This window comes from Pongo abelii, chromosome 8 (assembly GCF_028885655.2).
Source record: "Pongo abelii isolate AG06213 chromosome 8, NHGRI_mPonAbe1-v2.0_pri, whole genome shotgun sequence".
Lineage (NCBI taxonomy): Eukaryota > Metazoa > Chordata > Mammalia > Primates > Hominidae > Pongo > Pongo abelii.
The window spans coordinates 26,870,945-26,888,995 of record NC_071993.2 but is presented as its reverse complement, the minus strand read 5'-3'; the positions used below and the strand labels follow the sequence as shown (position 1 = coordinate 26,888,995).

Sequence of the window (18,051 nt, the reverse complement as noted above, 5' to 3'; positions counted from 1 at the left end):
GGAGGCGGAGCTTGCAGTGAGCCGAGATCGCGCCACTGCACTCCAGCTTGGGCAACAGAGCAAGACTCCATCTCAAAAAAAAAAAAAAAAAAACCAAAACAAACAAAAAAGGCAAAACAGCTTGTGTCCAGGGCCCCAAGTAACGGGAATCTCAGAGAAAGAGATTGTCATGTTTTCTCGTTTTCCTCTATTTTCCTGAAAATTCTGAAGGTCGCAGAGGTAGAGATGAAAATCTAAGGTCACCAAGACTTAAGAAGGCATGGGATGGTGAAAGCTAGTTTTAATTATAGTGTTGACCTCCAGATTGACTGACCCAATAATCCTTATAGAAATACAGTAGGAAGAAAGTTTAACATTTATTCATTTGCTGCTTGTGAACATTGATGCTTCGTGTCTGTTGGGGGGGTGGGGCATAGGAGGCCTCTTGGCGACAGCGAGGGGAGGGAGCACGAAGTCCAGGGGCGTCTCCATGAAGTCTGGGGGCGGCGGCGAGAGCTCTGGGTACTCCAGGAGCTGCATTGGTGGCTGCTGTGGCGGCAGGAAGCAGTCGGGCGGGGCGGGGAAGCCCCCGCTGTCTGTGCCCTTGGCCTTGGGGGGTGTGGAGGGGCTGCCACGGGTGTCCCAGGACCTCTGCACCGGAGCGGGTGGGGCAGGCTGGACTTGGGGCCTTGCGGGGCCCGGGGTGCTCCTGGCTCCTGGCGGTTCCCGAGGGCTGGCTTCTGATCCTGCAACCAAGCGACAGCGGCATTTATTATTTTAAAATTTTTGAAATTTTAATTTATTGTTATTAATTAATGGGGACAGGGTCTCACTCTGTCACCCAGGCTGAGTGCATGGCGCGATCTGGGCTCACCACAACCTCGACCTCCTGAGCGATCCTCCCGCCTCAGTCTCCTGAGTAGCATTCTTTATTCTTGACAAAACAGCCCCAGTGGACAAGACCATGCCATAGATATGTGAGGTCTCTGTCTGCCGCCTGGGGGGCCCCCGTCCCTCAGTCACTGAGAACCCTAGTTGTTCATGAGCTCATCTTTGCTCTGGAATAGGGAAATGACTCTAATTGGCCTTTATTATTATTATTATTATTATTACTATTATTATTGAGAAAGAGTTTTGCTCTGTCGCCCAGGCTGGAGTGCAGTGGCGCCATCTTGGCTCACCGCAACCTCCGCCTCCTGGGTTTAAGCGATTCTCCTGCCTCAGCCTCCCGAGTAGCTGGGACTACAGGCGCTGGCTACCACCTCCAGCTAAGTTTGTATTTTTAGTGGAGATGGGGTTTCACCATGTTGGTCAAGCTGGTCTTGAACTCCTGACCTCATGATCTGCCCTGCCTCTGCCTCCCAAAGTGCTGGGATTACAGGCGTGAGCCACCGCACCTGGTCTTTTTTTTTTTTTTTTTTTTTTTTTTTTTGTGACAGGATCTTGCTGTGTCACCCAGGCTGGAGTGCAGTGGTGCAAGCTCGACTCACTGCAACCTCTGCCTCTAGGGCTCAGTGATCCTTATGCCTCAGCCTCCCAAGTGGCTGGGATGACAAGCATGTGCCACCATGCCCAGCTAATTTTTGTATTTTTTGTAGAGATGGCTTTTTGCCATGTTGCCCAGGCTGGTCTCCAACTCCCGGGCTCAAGTGATCTGTCCACCTTGGCCTCCCAAAATGCTGGAATTACAGGTGTGAGCCACCTCACCTGGACAGTTTACTTTTTCTCAACTGCATGAAAGTTGGCTGGTTCACCGGGTATAAAATGTGCCCTCTAGTCCCTATTATGACCTGTGTCTCAGATCCTGATGAGATCAAATGAGATACATATATGAGTTCTGAAAAGAAAAATCACCAGCGTGCTACTGGTAGAAACCAGAATGCCAAATTTGGCTAAAGTCTATTAGAGGCATAGCCCTCCCTCTGCCAACACTGGCATAGATAATAATAATTTGTATTTATATAATGAAACATCCCCAGGCAGCTGGATTGCATCCCTCTGTTTTAGTGATAATTATCATTCCAATTTACATTTCATCAGGGTTCCAGTTTATTTCTTCCTCTGCTTAATAGTCTGTTACCACTGAAGATTAAATTTGGAAGTTTTTGTTCTAATGAAGTGCCTTCTCATTTAGTTTCTATTTTATTTAGTTTATTTACTTAGGATGATAAGCTAATTAACTGGCAATGTACTTTTTCCTTTTTAAAAAATTTCTGAACAGGCAGCTTGGGTATTGATGTTCACATATAGTTAAGTGATTTCTATTCTGGGATTCTTTTATTTCTTTCAGCATTTTTAAATGCTTTCCTTCGATTGGCATTATAGAAATAATGAAAATAATAACAGCTGAAAGTACATTGTATGAGAAACACAGGCTTGAGAAGATAATGAGAACATTAAAGAAATACAACTTTTACAGGCCTGCAGTGGTTGTCAGAATTATATGAAGTTCAATAAATACCAAGATTTAGTTGTTTTCACCACTGACTGATGGACAACATGAAGGGGTGAAAGAAGTGAAAAATTGCTAAAGTGAAGCACCCTGCCTGTCCTAGCTGGGTGATATGCTATTGTCACAGTTATTTAAGGTTATTTTGAATCACATATGAGAAATATTCAGCAGAATTTATACAGTCAACTGAGAGGTTTTGAACTAGATTAGTAACTAAATCATGATTATTAGCTATAATTTTAAGATAGATTTAAGTGAATCCTCATTGATCTATTTGGTTGAAAAAATGTTATGGAGGATGTCATACCTATTGGCTATTATTTTACAATGTATTTTCTCCTCCATCACCCTGGGGATGTATGTAGGACATTAATGGGGAAAATAGAAAATGCAACCCATTTTTATCTTTTTTTCTTTTTTTATGACAAGGTATTTATCTATCACGTAGGCTGGAGTGCAGTGGTATGATCACAGCTCACCGCAGCCTTGAAATCCTGGGCTCAAGCAATTCAAACACCTCAGCCACCCAAGTAGCTAGGATCACAGGTGCACGCCACCATGCCTGGCTAATTCTTTGATTTCTAGTAGAGATGAGCCCTTGTTCTGTTGCCCAGGCTGGTCTGGAACTCTGGAGCTCAAGCACTTCTCCTGTTTCAGTCTCCCAAAGTAATGCAATTACAGGCGTGAGCCACCACGTGTTTTCTCTTTTTAAAAGAGCAGTTATTGGAACAATGCAAATGGTTGAGAACATGGGCTTTGGGGGACGGCTGGATGGAATGTATGTCAGCTGCTTGCTGGTTTTACCTTGCATGTTTCAGCATGTGCCTGGGCCTCTTCAAGAACAGCACTGACAGAATGCGCAGCCTGGGGCATCTGTCCATTGGGCTGGGTGGTGCCATTTATAGGTCCTGAGAGGGAGGAAGCGAGAAAAGATGAGTGAACAAAGAATTTTCAACATTCTTGAAAGTTAATCTGAAAATACAAAGCAGTTTACATCTATAAAGCAAAAAAAGATACTTCCTGGCTACTTCTTACAAAAAAATAAAAATAAAAATAAAAACAAAGCAAAGAAAACAATTCACAGGCATGACATGGTACACAAAACCTTATGAAAAATCTGAGGTTCTGTGACAAAACTTCATATGAGATTCAGCAAAAGATTCAGGAAGGTGAGTACGGTATTTGATAAAGCCCACCAAGGAGGGTCTGGATTAACTGGGATTGTGGAGAGGAATAGTATGTTTTACTTTTGAAAACCTTTGATAATTGAAGAATAAACCTTGAAAACCAATTTTCTTTCAAAAAAATTCTATTGTTGATTTCCCTAAAATGTATTTATCTAGTTTCATACCGTGCTGAGTACAGGAACAACTTTTGAACATTGTCCTCAACAAAGAGTATATTGGGCTGGGCAGGGTGGCCCCTGCCTGTAAACCCCACAATTTGGAAGGCCAAGGTGGGCAGATTATGAGGTCAAGAGATTAAGACCATCCTGGCAAACATGGTGAAACCCTGTCTCTACTAAAAATACAAAAGTTAGCTGGGCGTGATGGTGCATGCCTGTAGTCCCAGCTACTCGGGAGGCTGAGGCAGGAGTATCGCTTGAACCCGGGAGGCAGAGGTTGTAGTGAGCTGAGATCACGCCACTGCTCTCCAGCCTGGCAACAGAGCGAGACTTAGTCTCAACAAAAACAACAACAACAACAAAAAACAAAAAACAGATAAACAACAACAACAACAACCAAGAGTACATTGGACACAGAAACAATAGACAGAGATTTGGGCAAAATGTGCGGGTCCCTGAAATAATCTGGAATTAGATGTGTGGGGTTTTTTTTCCCCCGAAAGTCCTGGTATTACGATTTTATTTTCTTGCCTTTTAATTTGTCCTTTTGACAGAAAGCTTGACTCATGGAAGGTTTACAGTTGTTAGAGAATCAGATAGAGGAAGCTCTACGTTGATTTCTTGGCACCTTAGAAAGGATCCCGCCAAGGATGGCCACCTCTCCACACCCGGGCTGTTTCTCCTGCAAGTGAATTGCTGCCCAGCCCACAAGTGAATTGCCGCCCAGCCCACACCAGAAGGTCTTCTGCTCCTCTCCCTGTGAATGCAGAGATGCTTTAGCCATGCTCAGCACCACTGTTCTAATATTCACAAACTGCCTGTTTATTTCTTCAACTAGTTTTCTAGTAGTTTGAGAAACCCATTAATCTACATGACAACTCAAAGAATGACTTCAGGAAATTAGAAAAAAAACAACAAAAAAGGGGAAAGTTTGGCTGGGTTCTGGTGGCTGATTCCTGTAATCCCTGCCTGAGGGGATGCCAAGACAGGCAGACCTCTTGAAGTCAGGAGTTCGAGAACAGACTGGCCAATTTGGTGAAAGCCAGTCACTACTAAAAATACAAAAAATTTAGTCGGGCATTGTGACCTGCGCCTCTAATCCCAGCTACTCGGGAGGCTGAAGGAGGAGGATCACATGCACTCAGGAAGCAAGGGTTGCAGCGAGCTGACATCGTGACATAGCATTCCAGCCTGGGTGACAGAATGAGACTCAGTCTCAAAGAAAAGAATGATACTCAGGGCAAAACCGTGGGAAGGGGGAGAAAGATAAGAGACTACAAACTGGATTCCGTGTGCACTGCTTGGGTGGTGGGTGCACCAAAATCTCACAAATCTCCACTAAAGGAGTTACTCAATAACTAAATACTACCTGTGCCAAAAATTTATGAAAAGAAAAATTAAATTTTTTTTCATTGTGAAAATTGAGTGTTGTACTTTCAAGTTACAAAGGCACATCTATTATGAGGCTTAATTATTCTAATGTTTAAAGAAATGAAGAGAACAACCAGAGTTTAAATAGAAAAGCTGTCAGACATTTCGTCTACAGCAATGAAATCTGTAGTATGCATTTTGTATTTTGCAACTTAGTTTTCAGCCAGCCTGGGGGAGGAAGAGGAGGAAACAGAACTGGGCATTGGGGTAGGTAGGAGGAAAGTAAGAAACTGGCTGGACACAGCAGGGAAAGAAGAAGGGGTGAGGACTCGAGGCAGAGCCAATCCTCTTGCTTGGGGCCTGGGCATAGGAAAGCAAACTCCAGGCAGGAGGAAGGAGCCCCAGGCTGTGGATGACTCTGGGGGAATTTTGGGTCAGCAACGGCCAGAGGAGCTCCTGAACTTAAGCAGTATCTGCCACCTCCCTACCTTTGGGTGTCTTCTGGTGTCCAATGTGCTGCTGTCAGGACCCTCACTGGCTCCCAAATTCGACTGGGCAGCCTTCAAAGCAGTGGAGTTGGTGCTACTGCTACCTCCACTTTGTGGATCTCAGAGCTGCAGGATGGCTTCTCCCACCGCACCCTTAGCTGGCCCCATTTGTGTTTGGCATTGTGGGACAGCGTGTTCCAGGCACCTCTGCTACTGTATCTTGCGGGCTGTATCTTTGCTGTCTGCACACTCATAGACACCAGAGCCACAGGCTGGGTCTGCAGAACCCTCGTGCTGGCCCTGATTGGGGCTGGCTTTGGTGCACATGTGACAGTTCAGTGTGGTCCACATGGGGCACTCCTGCTCTTCTCGGGCAGCTTGGGCCTTTGCTTGCCCCCAAGTGTGCAGAGCTCAACACCTATCGCCTCTTGCTGGCAAAAGCATTGCTGGCACGAGCAGTCCTGGGCCATGGGGTGGCACTGCGCTAGCAGCATGCACCCTATATCACCCCCGTACTCTGAGCTGACTTGTCTGCTAAAAAATCCTGCCAACCTGTCCAGTTTATTTTAGAAGGGCCTGGATGCAAAAGCCTGACAGCTGTGACTGGGGGAGAAGAGAGCACAAACGGATTCATCCTCCTTCCACCACTGCCCAACAATTGAAGACCACCAATTGAGGACCACCAACTGAAGAGAAACAACTGAAGGTACCAACCGAGGGCACTAACTGAAGGCAACCAATGAGGACGCCCACTGAAGGCCACCAAGTGAAGGCCAGTTGTCCTGCCAACCAGACCGTATCCTGGTTCAGAGGAAACAATCAGGCCCAGGATCCCCTGCATGCATCCCCACAAACTTGGAACTTGAGAGCACAGGCACATGGCTCACAAGGCCCCGCCCTGCCAGCAGCCCCACCCCACCTTTCATTCATTGCTGGCTGCTAGGACCTTTCAGGTTGCTCACTGTGATGAAGTTCCTAGGGATCATCACCTTACAATGAATGATGCGAAAATTACTGAAACCAAATCTGCCTCACACAGTGTCTGAGATTCATAGAACTCCCTTTACCCCATAACCTCTGAGATTTCTACAAACTAGAAAAATGACAGATTTCTGCAGCTGCTTTCAGAAAATCACATTGCCATGAGCTATGCCTACACTATAATGTCAAATCATATTTCATATATATACATACACGTATATATTCAATCCACATATATTTCATTTACATTTTTGAAAATAGCACATGTATTCAATCAAATTAATAAGAGTAATAGAGGACATTTCCTAAAATTTATACACTAAGTATATCACAGTTTTCTAGTGATCACTTTGATACAGCAACTGAGAATCTATGGCTTCAACAAACAAAGAGGCTTACATAAGAGAAAAGCACCACATAATACAAGATTTTAAATGTGATCATCATTGCTACTTTTAACTGGCAATTACCCAGGACATGTATTGTGAACTGCTTTGTGACTATGGTGACTCATTTAATCTTTGTGATTCTTGGTTTGATTTTCTCAAAAACATGAGTAACACCATTTTATAAACTTGCTCTAAAAATTAAATGAGAGAAAAATAATCCTTCTCTATATATTGAACACCAACAAAATTATAGACATTATGTCCAGATTTTTACACACTTACCTTATCGAAGCCTCATAACAACCCTATCTTTTAAATTACAGGCATTTTGCCCACCCAAATTTTTACTCATTTACCTTACAGAAGCCTCATAAGAATCCCCTCTTTTATAGATAAGGAATGTGAGGCTCTGAGGAGTTAAAGACACGGTCACGATTGTGTCCTAATGAGTGTTGGAGCTTGGATTCAAATCCAGTTCTCTCTGATGCCAAAGGTGGTGCAACTTAATGAAGACCAAGTTATACCCCGCACATGGAGGGATCGAAATATGTGGATTCCCTTTTTTGACCCTCCTATGTGTGAATTTCAATGGCTTTCACAGCCTCAGAACAATCCCAAACTCCCTCCCAGGTTGCCTTGCAGTCATTCCCTTCTTCTTGGAAATGACTGGGAATCTGCATATTTAGACCACAAGCATCTCCTTAGAAAAAGGTTTGCTGATCAATAAATGGAATTTTTGGCCAGGGATGGTGGCTCATGCCTGTAATCCCAGTACTTAAGGAAGCCAAGGCGAGCGATCACCTGCGGTCAGGAGTTCAAGACCAGCCTGACCAACATGGTGAAACCCTGTCTCTCCTAAAAAGGACAAAATGAGTCAGGCGTGATGGCGCATGCCTCTACTTGGGAGGCTAAGGCAGGAGAATGGCTTGAACCCAGGAGGCAGAGGTTACAGTGACCTAAATTATAGGTATTGTATCCAGATTTTTACACACTTACCTTATAGAAGCCTCATAGAAACCCTCCCTGTTAAATTACAAGCACTTTTGCCATGGTTTTCACACACTTACCTTATGGAAGCCTCATAACAATCACACCTTTTATAGATGAGAAAACTGAGGCTTTGGATGCCTCTGGGGGAACCTTGGACCATCAGTGGCCAGAGGAGCTCCTGAACTTAAGCAGTATCCATTATCTCCCTACCTTTCTGCTTCTTCTGGTGGCCAGTGTGCTGCTGTCAGGACCCTCGCTGGCTCCCAAATTTGATTGGGCAGCCTCCAAAGCAGTACAGTCCTGCGCTACTACCACCTCCACCTTGTGGATCTCAGAGCTGCAGGACGGCTTCACCCACCACACCCTGAGATAGCCCGGCTTGTGGCTGGCATTGGGACAGCATGTTCCAGGTGCCTCTGCTCCTGTATATTGCGGCCTGTGTCTTCACTGTCCGCATGCTGGTAGATGTCAGAGCCACAGGACAGCTCAGCAGAACCCTTGTGCATATGCAACAGTTCAGTGTGGACCCCATGGGGCACCCTGCTCTTCTCAGGCAGCTTGAACCTTCACTTGCCCTCAAGTCTGCAGAGCTGAACACTTCTGAGCTCTTCCTGGCAAAAGCATTGCTGGCACAGGTAGCACTGGGCCGTGGGGTGGCATTGAGCTAGCAGCCCTCACCCTGTGTCATCCCAGTACCCTGAGCTGATTTGTCTGCTAAGAAAAACCTGCCAACATCTCTGGTTTATTTTAGAAGGGCCTGGAGGCAACATGCCTGAGAGCTGTGACTGGGGGAGGAGAGAGCACAAATGGATTCATCCTCCTTCCACCACTGCCCAACAACTGAAGACCACCGACTGAAGAGAAACAACTGAGGGTACCAACTGAGGGCACTAAATGAAGGCAACCAATGAGGGCACCCACTGAAAGCCACCAAGTGAAGGCCAGTTGCCCTGCCAAGCAGAACGCATCCTCATTCAGAGGAAACAATCAGGTCCAGAATCCCTTGCATGCATCCCCACAAACTTGGAACTCAAGAGCACAGGCACATGGCTCACAAGGCCCTGCCCTGCCAGCAGCCCTGCCCCACCTTTCATTCATTGCTGGCTGCTAGGAACTTTCAGGCTTCTCACTGTGAAGAAGTTCCTAGGGATCATCACCTTACAATGAATGATGCTAAAATTACTGAAACCAAATCTGCCTCATGCAGTGTCTGGGATTCATAGAACCTCCTTTTCCCCATAATCTCTGAAATGTTAACAAACTAGAAATAAGAGAGATTTCTGCAGGTACTTTCAGAAAAAAACATTGCCATGAGCTAAGCCTACCTATAATATCAAGTAATGTTTCATATATATACATATATATCCAATCCACATATGTCCCATTTACATTTTTGAAAATAACACACATGTTCAATCAAATTAAGACGACTAACAAGAAATTTTCTAACATTTACACACTAAGTACATCACATTTTTCTAATGATCACTTTGACAGAGCAATTTAGAATCTGTGGTTTCATAACACCAAGAGGATTATGTAAGAGAAAACCACAATGTAATACAAAATTTTCAATGTGATCATCATTGCTACTTTTAACTAAAAATTACCCAGTGAATGCATTGTGAACCGCTTTGTGACTCTGGTGATCTATTTATTCTTTCTGATTATTGGTTTGATTGTCTAAGATATATGAGTATCACCAATCTTATAAACTCGCTCTAAAAATTAGATGAGAAAAAATAATCCTCCTTCTCCATATACTGAACACTTAAGCAATTATAGGTATTGTGTCCGGATTTTTACACACTCACCTTATAGAAGCCTCATAGGAACCCTCTCTTCTAAGTTACAAGCATTTTGCCATGGTTTTTACACACTTACCTTATGGAAGCTTCATAGCAATCACATCTTTTATAGATGAGAAAACTGAGGCTTTTCTCAACTTAAGCAGTATCTGTTACTTCCCTACCTGGGGTGTCTTCTGGTTGCCAGTGTGCTGCTGTCAGGTCCCTTGCTGGATCCCGAATTCAACTGGGCAGGCTCCAAAGCAGTGGAGTCTGGCACTACTGCCACCTCCACCTCGTGGATCCCAGAGCTTCAGGATGGCTTCACCCACTGCACCCTGAGATAGCCCCGCTTATGGCTGGCATTGGGGGACAGCATGTTCAGGGCTCTGCTGCTCCTGTATATCACAGCCTGTGCCTTCTCTGTCGGCACACTGGTAGACATCAGAGCCACAGGCTGGCTCTGCAGAACCCTTGTGCCAGCCCTGACTGGGGCTGGCTTTGGTGCACTTGTGACAATTCAGTGTGGTCCACATGGGGCACCCCTGCTTTTCTCAGGCTTGCCCGCAAGTCTGCAGAGCTCAACAACTATTGCCTCTTCCTTGCAAAGGCATGTCTGGCACAGGCAGCCATGGGCCATGGGGTGGCACTGTGCTGGCAACCTGCACCCTACACCCCGTGTTACCCCCATATCCTGAGCTGATTTGTCTGCTAAGAAAAACCTGCCAATCTGTCTGGTTTATTTTAGAAGGGCCTGGAGGGAGCAAGCCTGAGAGCTGTGACTGGGGGAGGAGAGAGCACAAACGGATTCATCCTCCTTCCAACACTGCCCAACAACTGAAGACCACCAACTGAGGACCACCAACTGAAGAGAAACAACTGAGGGTACCAACTGAGGGCACCAACTGAGGGCACTAATCGAAGGCAACCAATGAGGGCACCCACTGAAGGCCACCAAGTGAAGGCCAGTGGCCCTGCCAACCAGACCACATCCTGGTTCAGAGGAAACAATCAGGTCCAGAATCCCCTGCATGCATCCCCACAAACTTGGAACTTGAGAGCACAGGCACATGGCTCACAAGGCCCTGCCCTGCCAGTGGCCCCACCCCACCTTTCATTCATTGCTGGCTGCTAGGACCTTTCAGGTTGCTCACTGTGATGAAGTTCCTAGGGATCATCACCTTACAATGAATGATGCTAAAATTACTGAAACCAAATCTGCCTCATGTACTACCTGGGATTCATAGAACTCCCTTTCCCCCATAACCTCTGAGATTTTTACAAACTAGAAAAATAACAGGTTTCTGCAGCTGCTTTCAGAAAAATACATTGCCATGAGCTAAGCCTACACTACAATGTCAAATCATATTTCATATAGATGTACACATACACATATATATTCAATCCACATATATTCCATTTACATTTTTGAAAATAATACATGTGTTCCATCAAATTAATAAGAGTAATAGAAGACTTTTTCTAAAATTTATACACTAAGTATATCACAGTTTTCTAGTGATCGCTTTGATACAGCAACTGAGAATCTATGGCTTCAACACACAAAGAGGCTTACGTAAGAGAAAAGCACCACATAATACAAGATTTTAAACGTGATCATCATTGCTACTTTTAACTGGCAATTACCCAGGACATGTATTGTGAACTGCTTTGTGACTATGGTGACTCATTTAATCTTTGTGATTCTTGGTTTGATTTTCTCAAAAATATGAGTAACACCATTTTATAAACTTGTTCTAAAAATTAAATGAGAGAAAAATAATCCTTCTCTACATATTGAACACTTACAAAATTATAGGCATTGTGTCCAGATTTTTACACACTTACCTTATCGAAGCCTCATAACAACCTTATCTTTTAAATTACAGGCATTTTGTCCACCCAAATTTTTACTCATTTACCTTATGGAAGCCTCATAAGAATCCCCTCTTTTATAGATAAGCAAAGTGAGGCTCTGAGGAGTTAAAGACATGTTCACGATTGTGTCCTAATGAGTGTTGGAAGTGGGATTCAAATCCAGTTCTCTCTGATGCCAAAGGTGGTGCAACTTAATGAAGACCAAGTTATACTCAGTACATGGAGGGATCAAACATGTGGATTCCCTTTCTCTATCCTCTTATGTGTGAATTTCAATGGCTTTCACAGCCTCAGAACAATCCTAAACTCCCTCCCAGGTTGCCTTGCAGTCATTCCCTTCTTCTTGGAAATGACTGGGAATCTGCATATTTAGACCACAAGCGTCTCCTTAGAAACAGGTTTCTTAATTAAGAAATGAAATTTTTGGTCGTGGATGGTGGCTCATGCCTGTAATCCCAGTACTTAGGGAAGCTAAGGTGAGCAGATCACTTGTGGTCAGGAGTTCGAGACCGGCCTGACCAACATGGTGAAACCCCGTCTCTCCTAAAAAGGAAAAAATTAGGCGTGATGATGCATGTCTCTAATCCCAGCTACCGGGAGGCTAAGGCAGGAGAATCACTTGAATCAGGAGGCAGAGGTTACAGTGACCTAAATTATAGGTATTGTGTCGAGATTTTTACACACTTACCTTATAGAAGCCTCATAGAAAACCCCACTTTGAAATTACAAAGATTTTTTGCCATGGTTTTCCCACACTTACCTTATGGAAGCCTCATAGCAATCACACCTTTTATAGATGAGAAAACTGAGGCTTTGGATGCCTCTGGGGGAAACTTGGGCCAGCAACGGTCAGAGGAGCTCCTGAACTTAAGCAGTATCAGTCACCTCCATACCTTCTGGTGCCTCCTGGTGTCCAGTGAGCTGCTGTCAAGTCCCTCGCTGGCTCCCAAATTCGATTGGGCAGGCTCCATAACAGTGGAGTCTGGCGCTAGGGCCACAACCACCTCATGGATCTCAGAGCTTCAGGATGGCTTCACCCACTGCGCCCTGAGCTGGCCCCGTTTGCAGCTGGCACTGGGGGACAGCGTGTTTCGGGGGCCTCTGCGCCTCTATATCGCAGCCTGCGCCTTCGCTGTCTGCACATTCGTAGATATCAGAGCCACAGTCTGGCTCTGCAGAACCCTTGTGCCGGCCCTTATTGGGGCTGGCTTTGGAGCAAATGCGACAGGTCAGTGTGGTCCTCATGGGGCACCCCTGTTCTTCTCCGGCAGCTTGGGCCTTCGCTTACCCCCAAGTCTGCAGAGCTGAACACCTATCGCCTCTTCCTGGCAAAAGCATGGCTGGCACGGGCAGCCCTGGGCCATGGGGCGGCACTGCGCTAGCAGCCCGCATCCCGCATAACCCCCGTACCCTGAGCTGACTTGTCTGCTGAGAAAAACCTGCCAACATCTCTGGTTTATTTTAGGAGGGCCTGGAGGCAACAAGCCTGAGAGCTGTGACTGGGGGAGGAGAGAGCACAAACGGATTCATCCTCCTTCCACCACTGCCCAACAACTGAGGACCACCAACTGAAAAGAAACAACTGAGGGTAGCAACTAAGGGCACTAACCGAAGGCAACCAATGTGGGCATCCACTGAAGGCCACCAAGTGAAGGCCAGTTGCCCTGCCAACCAGACCACATCCTGGTTCAGAGGAAACAATCAGGTCCAGAATCCCCTGCATGCATCCCCACAATCCTGGAACTTGAGAGCACAGACACGTGGCTCACAAAGCCCCGCCCTGCCAGCGGCCCCGCCCCACCTTTAGTTCATTGCTGGCTGCTAGGACCTTTCAGGTTTCTCACTGTGAAGAAGTTCCTAGGGATCATCACCTTACAATGAATGATGTTAAAATTACCGAAACCAAATCTGCCTGATGCACTGTCTGAGATTCATAAAAACCCCTTTCCCCCATAATCTCTGAAAGATTAACAAACTAGAAATGAGACATTTCTGTGGGTGCTTTCAGAAAAAACCATTGCCATGAGCTAAGCCTAGTCTATAATATCAAGTCATATTTCATATATACACATATATATCGAATCCACGTATGTTCCATTTACATTTTTGAAAATAACACACATGTTCAAATTAACAAGACTAACAAAAGAAATGTTCTAAGATTTACACACTAAGTACATCACATTTTTCTTTTCTTTTCTTTTCTTTCTTTTTTTTTTTTTTTGAGACGAAGTCTTGCTCTGTCGCCCAGGCTGGAGTGCAGTGGCACAATCTTGGCTCACTGCAAGCTCCGCCTCCCAGGTTCACACCATTCTCCTGCCTCAGCCTCCTGAGTAGCTGGGACTACAGGCACCCGCCACCCTGCCCAGCTAATTTTTTGTATTTGTAATAGAGACGGGGTTTCACAGTGTTAACCACGATGGTCTCAATCTCCTGACCTTGTGATCCACCTGTTCTGGCCTCCCAAAGTGCTGGGATTACAGGTGTGAGCCACCGCGCCCGGCCAAGTACATCACATTTTTCTAATGATTGCTTTGATTGAGCAACTTAGAATCTGTGGTTTCGTAACACCAAGAGGATTATGGAAGAGAAAACCACAACATAATACAAAATTTTCAATGTGATCATCACTGCTACTTTTAACTAAAAATTACCCAATGAATGCATTGTGAACTGCTTTGTGACTTTGGTGATCTATTTATTCTGATCATTGGTTTGATTTTCTAAGATATATGAGTATCACCAATCTTATAAACTCATTCTAAAAATTAGATGAGAAAAAATAATCCTCCTTCTGCATATATTGAACCCTTTAAAAATTATAGGTATTGTGTCCAGATTTTTACACACTTACCTTATAGAAGCCTCATAGAAATGGTCTCTTTTAAGTTACCATCATTTTGCCATGGTTTGTACACACTTACCTTATGGAAGCCTCATAACAATCACACCTTTTATAGGTGAGAAAACTGAGGCTTTGGATACCTCTGGGGGAACCTTGGGCCAGCAATGACCAGAGGATCTGGTGAACTATAGCAGTATCCATTGCCTCCCTATCTTTGGGTGTCTTCTGGTGGCCAATATACTACTGTCAGGTCCCTCGCTGGCTCCCAAATTCGATTGGGCAGGCTCCAAAGCAGTGGAGTCCAGTGCTACTGCCACCTCCACCTCGTGGATCCCAGAGCTGCAGGAAGGCTTCACTCACCATGCCCTGAGATCACCCTGCTTGTGGCTGGCATTGGGGGACAGCATGTTCAGGGCGCCTCTGCTCCTGTACATCACAGCCTGCACCTTTGCTGTCTGCTCACTCATAGACGTCAGAGCCACAGGCTGGCTCTGCAGATCCCTTGTGATGGCCCTGATTGGGGCTACCTTTGGTGCACATGTGACAGTTCAGCGTGGTCCCCATGGGGCACCCCTGCTCTTCTCGGGGAGCTTCGGCCTTCGCTTGCCCCCAGGTCTACAGAGCTCAACACCTATCACCTCTTCCTTGCAAAGCCACGGCTGGCACGGGCAGCCCTGGGCCATGGGGTGGCACTGCGCTAGCGGCCCACACCCCGCATAACCCCCGTACCCTGAGCTGACTTGTCTGCTAAGAAAAACCTGCCAACATCTCTGGTTTATTTTAGAAGGGCCTGGAGGCAACAAGCTTGAGAGCTGTGACTGGGGGAGGAGAGAGCACAAACGGATTCATCCTCCTTCCAACACTGCCCAACAACTGAAGACCACCAACTGAGGACCACCAACTGAAGAGAAACAACTGAGGGTACCAACTGAGGGCACCAACTGAGGGCACTAATCGAAGGCAACCAATGAGGGCACCCACTGAAGGCCACCAAGTGAAGGCCAGTGGCCCTGCCAACCAGACCACATCCTGGTTCAGAGGAAACAATCAGGTCCAGAATCCCCTGCATGCATCTCCACAAACTTGGAACTTGAGAGCACAGGCACATGGCTCACAAGGCCCTGCCCTGCCAGTGGCCCCGACCCACCTTTCATTCATGCCGGCTGCTAGGACTTTTCAGGTTTCTCAACATGAAGAAGTTCCTCCTCTCCCTCTCCCTCTCCCTCTCCCTCTCCCTCTCCCTCTCCCTCTCCCTCTCCCTCTCCCTCTCCTCCCTCTCCCTCTCCTCCCTCTCCCTCTCCTCCCTCTCCCTCTCCTCCCTCTCCCTCTCCTCCCTCTCCCTCTCCTCCCTCTCCCTCTCCCTCTCCCTCTCCGGTCTCCCTCTCCTTCTTTTTTCGGTCTCCCGCTGTTATCGAGGCTGGACTGTACTGCCATGATCTCGGCTCGCTGCAACCTCCCGGCCTTGGGCTCCTGTGACTCTCCTGCCTCAGCCTGCCGAGTGCCTGGGATTGCAGTTGCGGGCCGCCACGCCTGAATGGTTTTTGTGTTTTTGGTGGAGACGGGGTTTCACCGTGTTGACCGGGCTGGTCTCCAGCTCCTGGCCTCGAGTGATCTGCCTGCCTCAGCCTCCCGAGGTGCTGGGATTGCAGACGGAGTCTCGCTCACTCAATGCTCAATGGTGCTCAGGCTGGAGTGCAGTGGCGTGATCTCAGCTCGCTGCAACCTCCACCTACCAGCCTCCTGCCTTGGCCTCTTAAAGTGCTAAGATTACAGCCTCTGCCCCGCCGCCACCCCGTCTAGGAAGTGAGGAGCATCTCTGCCTGGCCGCCCATCGTCTGGGATGTGAGGAGCCCCTCTGCCCGGCCGCCCTATCTGGGAAGTGAGGAGCGCCTCTGCCCGGCCGCCCATCGTCTGGGATGTGAGGAGCACCTCTGCCCGGCCGCCCTATCTGGGAGGTGAAGAGCGCCTCTGCCTGGCCGCCACCCCGTCTGGGATGTGAGGAGCACCTCTGCCCGGCCGCCCCGTCTGGGAGGTGAGGAGCGCCTCTGCCCGGCCGCCACCCCGTCTGGGAGGAAGTGAGGAGCGCCTCTGCCCGGTTGCCCCATCTGGGAAGTGAGGAGCGCCTCTGCCTGGCCGCCACCCCGTCTGGGAAGTGAGGAGCGCCTCTGCCCAGCCACCCCTTCCTTCTGGGAGGTGAGGAGCGCCTCTGCCGGGCCACCACCCCGTCTGGGAGGAAGTGAGGAGCACCTCTGCCCAGCTGCCCCATCTGGGAAGTGAGGAGCGCCTCTGCCCGGCTGCCACCCCCTATGGGAAGTGAGGAGTGCCTCTGCCCGGCCGCCCACTCTGGGAGGTGAGGAGCGCCTCTGCCTGGCCACTCCGTCTGGGAAGGGAGGAGCGCCTCTGCCCGGCCGCCCCGTCTGGGAGGTGAGGAGCACCTCTGCCCGGCCGCCACCCCGTCTGGGAGGAAGTGAGGAGCACCTCTGCCCGGCCGCCCCGTCTGGGAGGTGAGGAGCGCCTCTGCCTGGCCGCCACCTCGTCTGGGAGGAAGTGAGGAGCGCCTCTGCCCAGCTGCCCCATCTGGGAAGTGAGGAGCGCCTCTGCCTGGCTGCCACCCCGTATGGGAAGTGAGGAGCGCCTCTGCCCGGCCACCCCGTCTGGGAAGTGAGGAGTGCCTCTGCCTGGCCACCCCGTCTGGGAAGTGAGGAGCACCTCTGCCCGGCCACCCCGTCTGGGAAGTGAGGAGCGCCTCTGCCTGGCTGCCACCCCGTCTGGGAGGAAGTGAGGAGCGCCTCTGCCCGGCCGCCACCCCGTATGGGAAGTGAGGAGCGCCTCTGCCCGGCCGCCCCGTCTGGGAGGTGAGGAGTGCCTCTGCCCGGCTGCCACCCCGTCTGGGAGGAAGTGAGGAGCACCTCTGCCCGGCTGCCCCGTCTGGGAGATGAGGAGCACCTCTGCCCGGCCGCCCCGTCTGGGAGATGAGGAGTGCCTCTGCCTGGCCACCACCCCGTCTGGGAGGAAGTGAGGAGCGCCTCTGCCCGCCTGCCCCATCTGGGAAGTGAGGAGTGCCTCTGCCCGGCCGCCATCCCATATGGGAAGTGAGGAGCGCCTCTGCCTGACCACTCCATCTGGGAGGTGAGGAGCGCCTCTGCCCGGCCGCCCCGTCTGGGAGGTGAGGAGTGCCTCTGCCTGGCCGCCACCCCGTCTGGGAGGAAGTGAGGAGCACCTCTGCCCGGCTGCCCCGTCTGGGAGATGAGGAGCACCTCTGCCTGGCTGCCGCCCAGTCTGGGAGATGAGGAGCACCTCTGCCCGGCCGCCCCGTCTGGGAGATGAGGAGCACCTCTGCCCGGCTGCCCCGTCTGGGAGATGAGGAGCACCTCTGCCCGGCCGCCCCGTCTGGGAGGTGAGGAGTGCCTCTGCCCGGCTGCCACCCTGTCTGGGAGGAAGTGAGGAGCACCTCTGCCCGGCCGCCCCCTCTGGGAAGTGACGAGCGCCTCTGCCTGGCCGCCACCCTGTCTGGGAGGAAGTGAGGAGCGCCTCTGCCTGGCTGCC

General features: G+C 48.7%; 1 protein-coding gene across 11 annotated transcripts in view; it reads right to left on the bottom strand.

Moving 5' to 3' along the window:
• Nucleotides 1-331: 331 nt before the first annotated feature.
• The window catches only part of LOC129048414 (amyloid beta A4 precursor protein-binding family B member 1-interacting protein-like), a 46,452-nt gene continuing 28,732 nt past the window's right edge, over nucleotides 332-18,051 (bottom strand). For 6 of the 11 annotated variants that reach the window (XM_063727259.1, XM_054523143.1, XM_063727258.1 and 3 more), the window contains 2 exons: nucleotides 3,236-3,339; nucleotides 338-725 (listed from right to left, as the gene is read on the bottom strand). In XM_063727259.1, coding sequence (XP_063583329.1) covers nucleotides 361-725; nucleotides 3,236-3,242 — 372 coding nt within the window. In that variant the 5' untranslated portion in view covers nucleotides 3,243-3,339 and the 3' untranslated portion in view covers nucleotides 338-360. Of the gene's footprint in view, nucleotides 726-2,910; nucleotides 3,196-3,235; nucleotides 3,340-4,307; nucleotides 8,419-18,051 lie in introns of those variants that run through there. The other 5 variants (XM_054523141.2, XM_054523147.2, XM_054523144.2 and 2 more) reach the window with 5 other exon arrangements.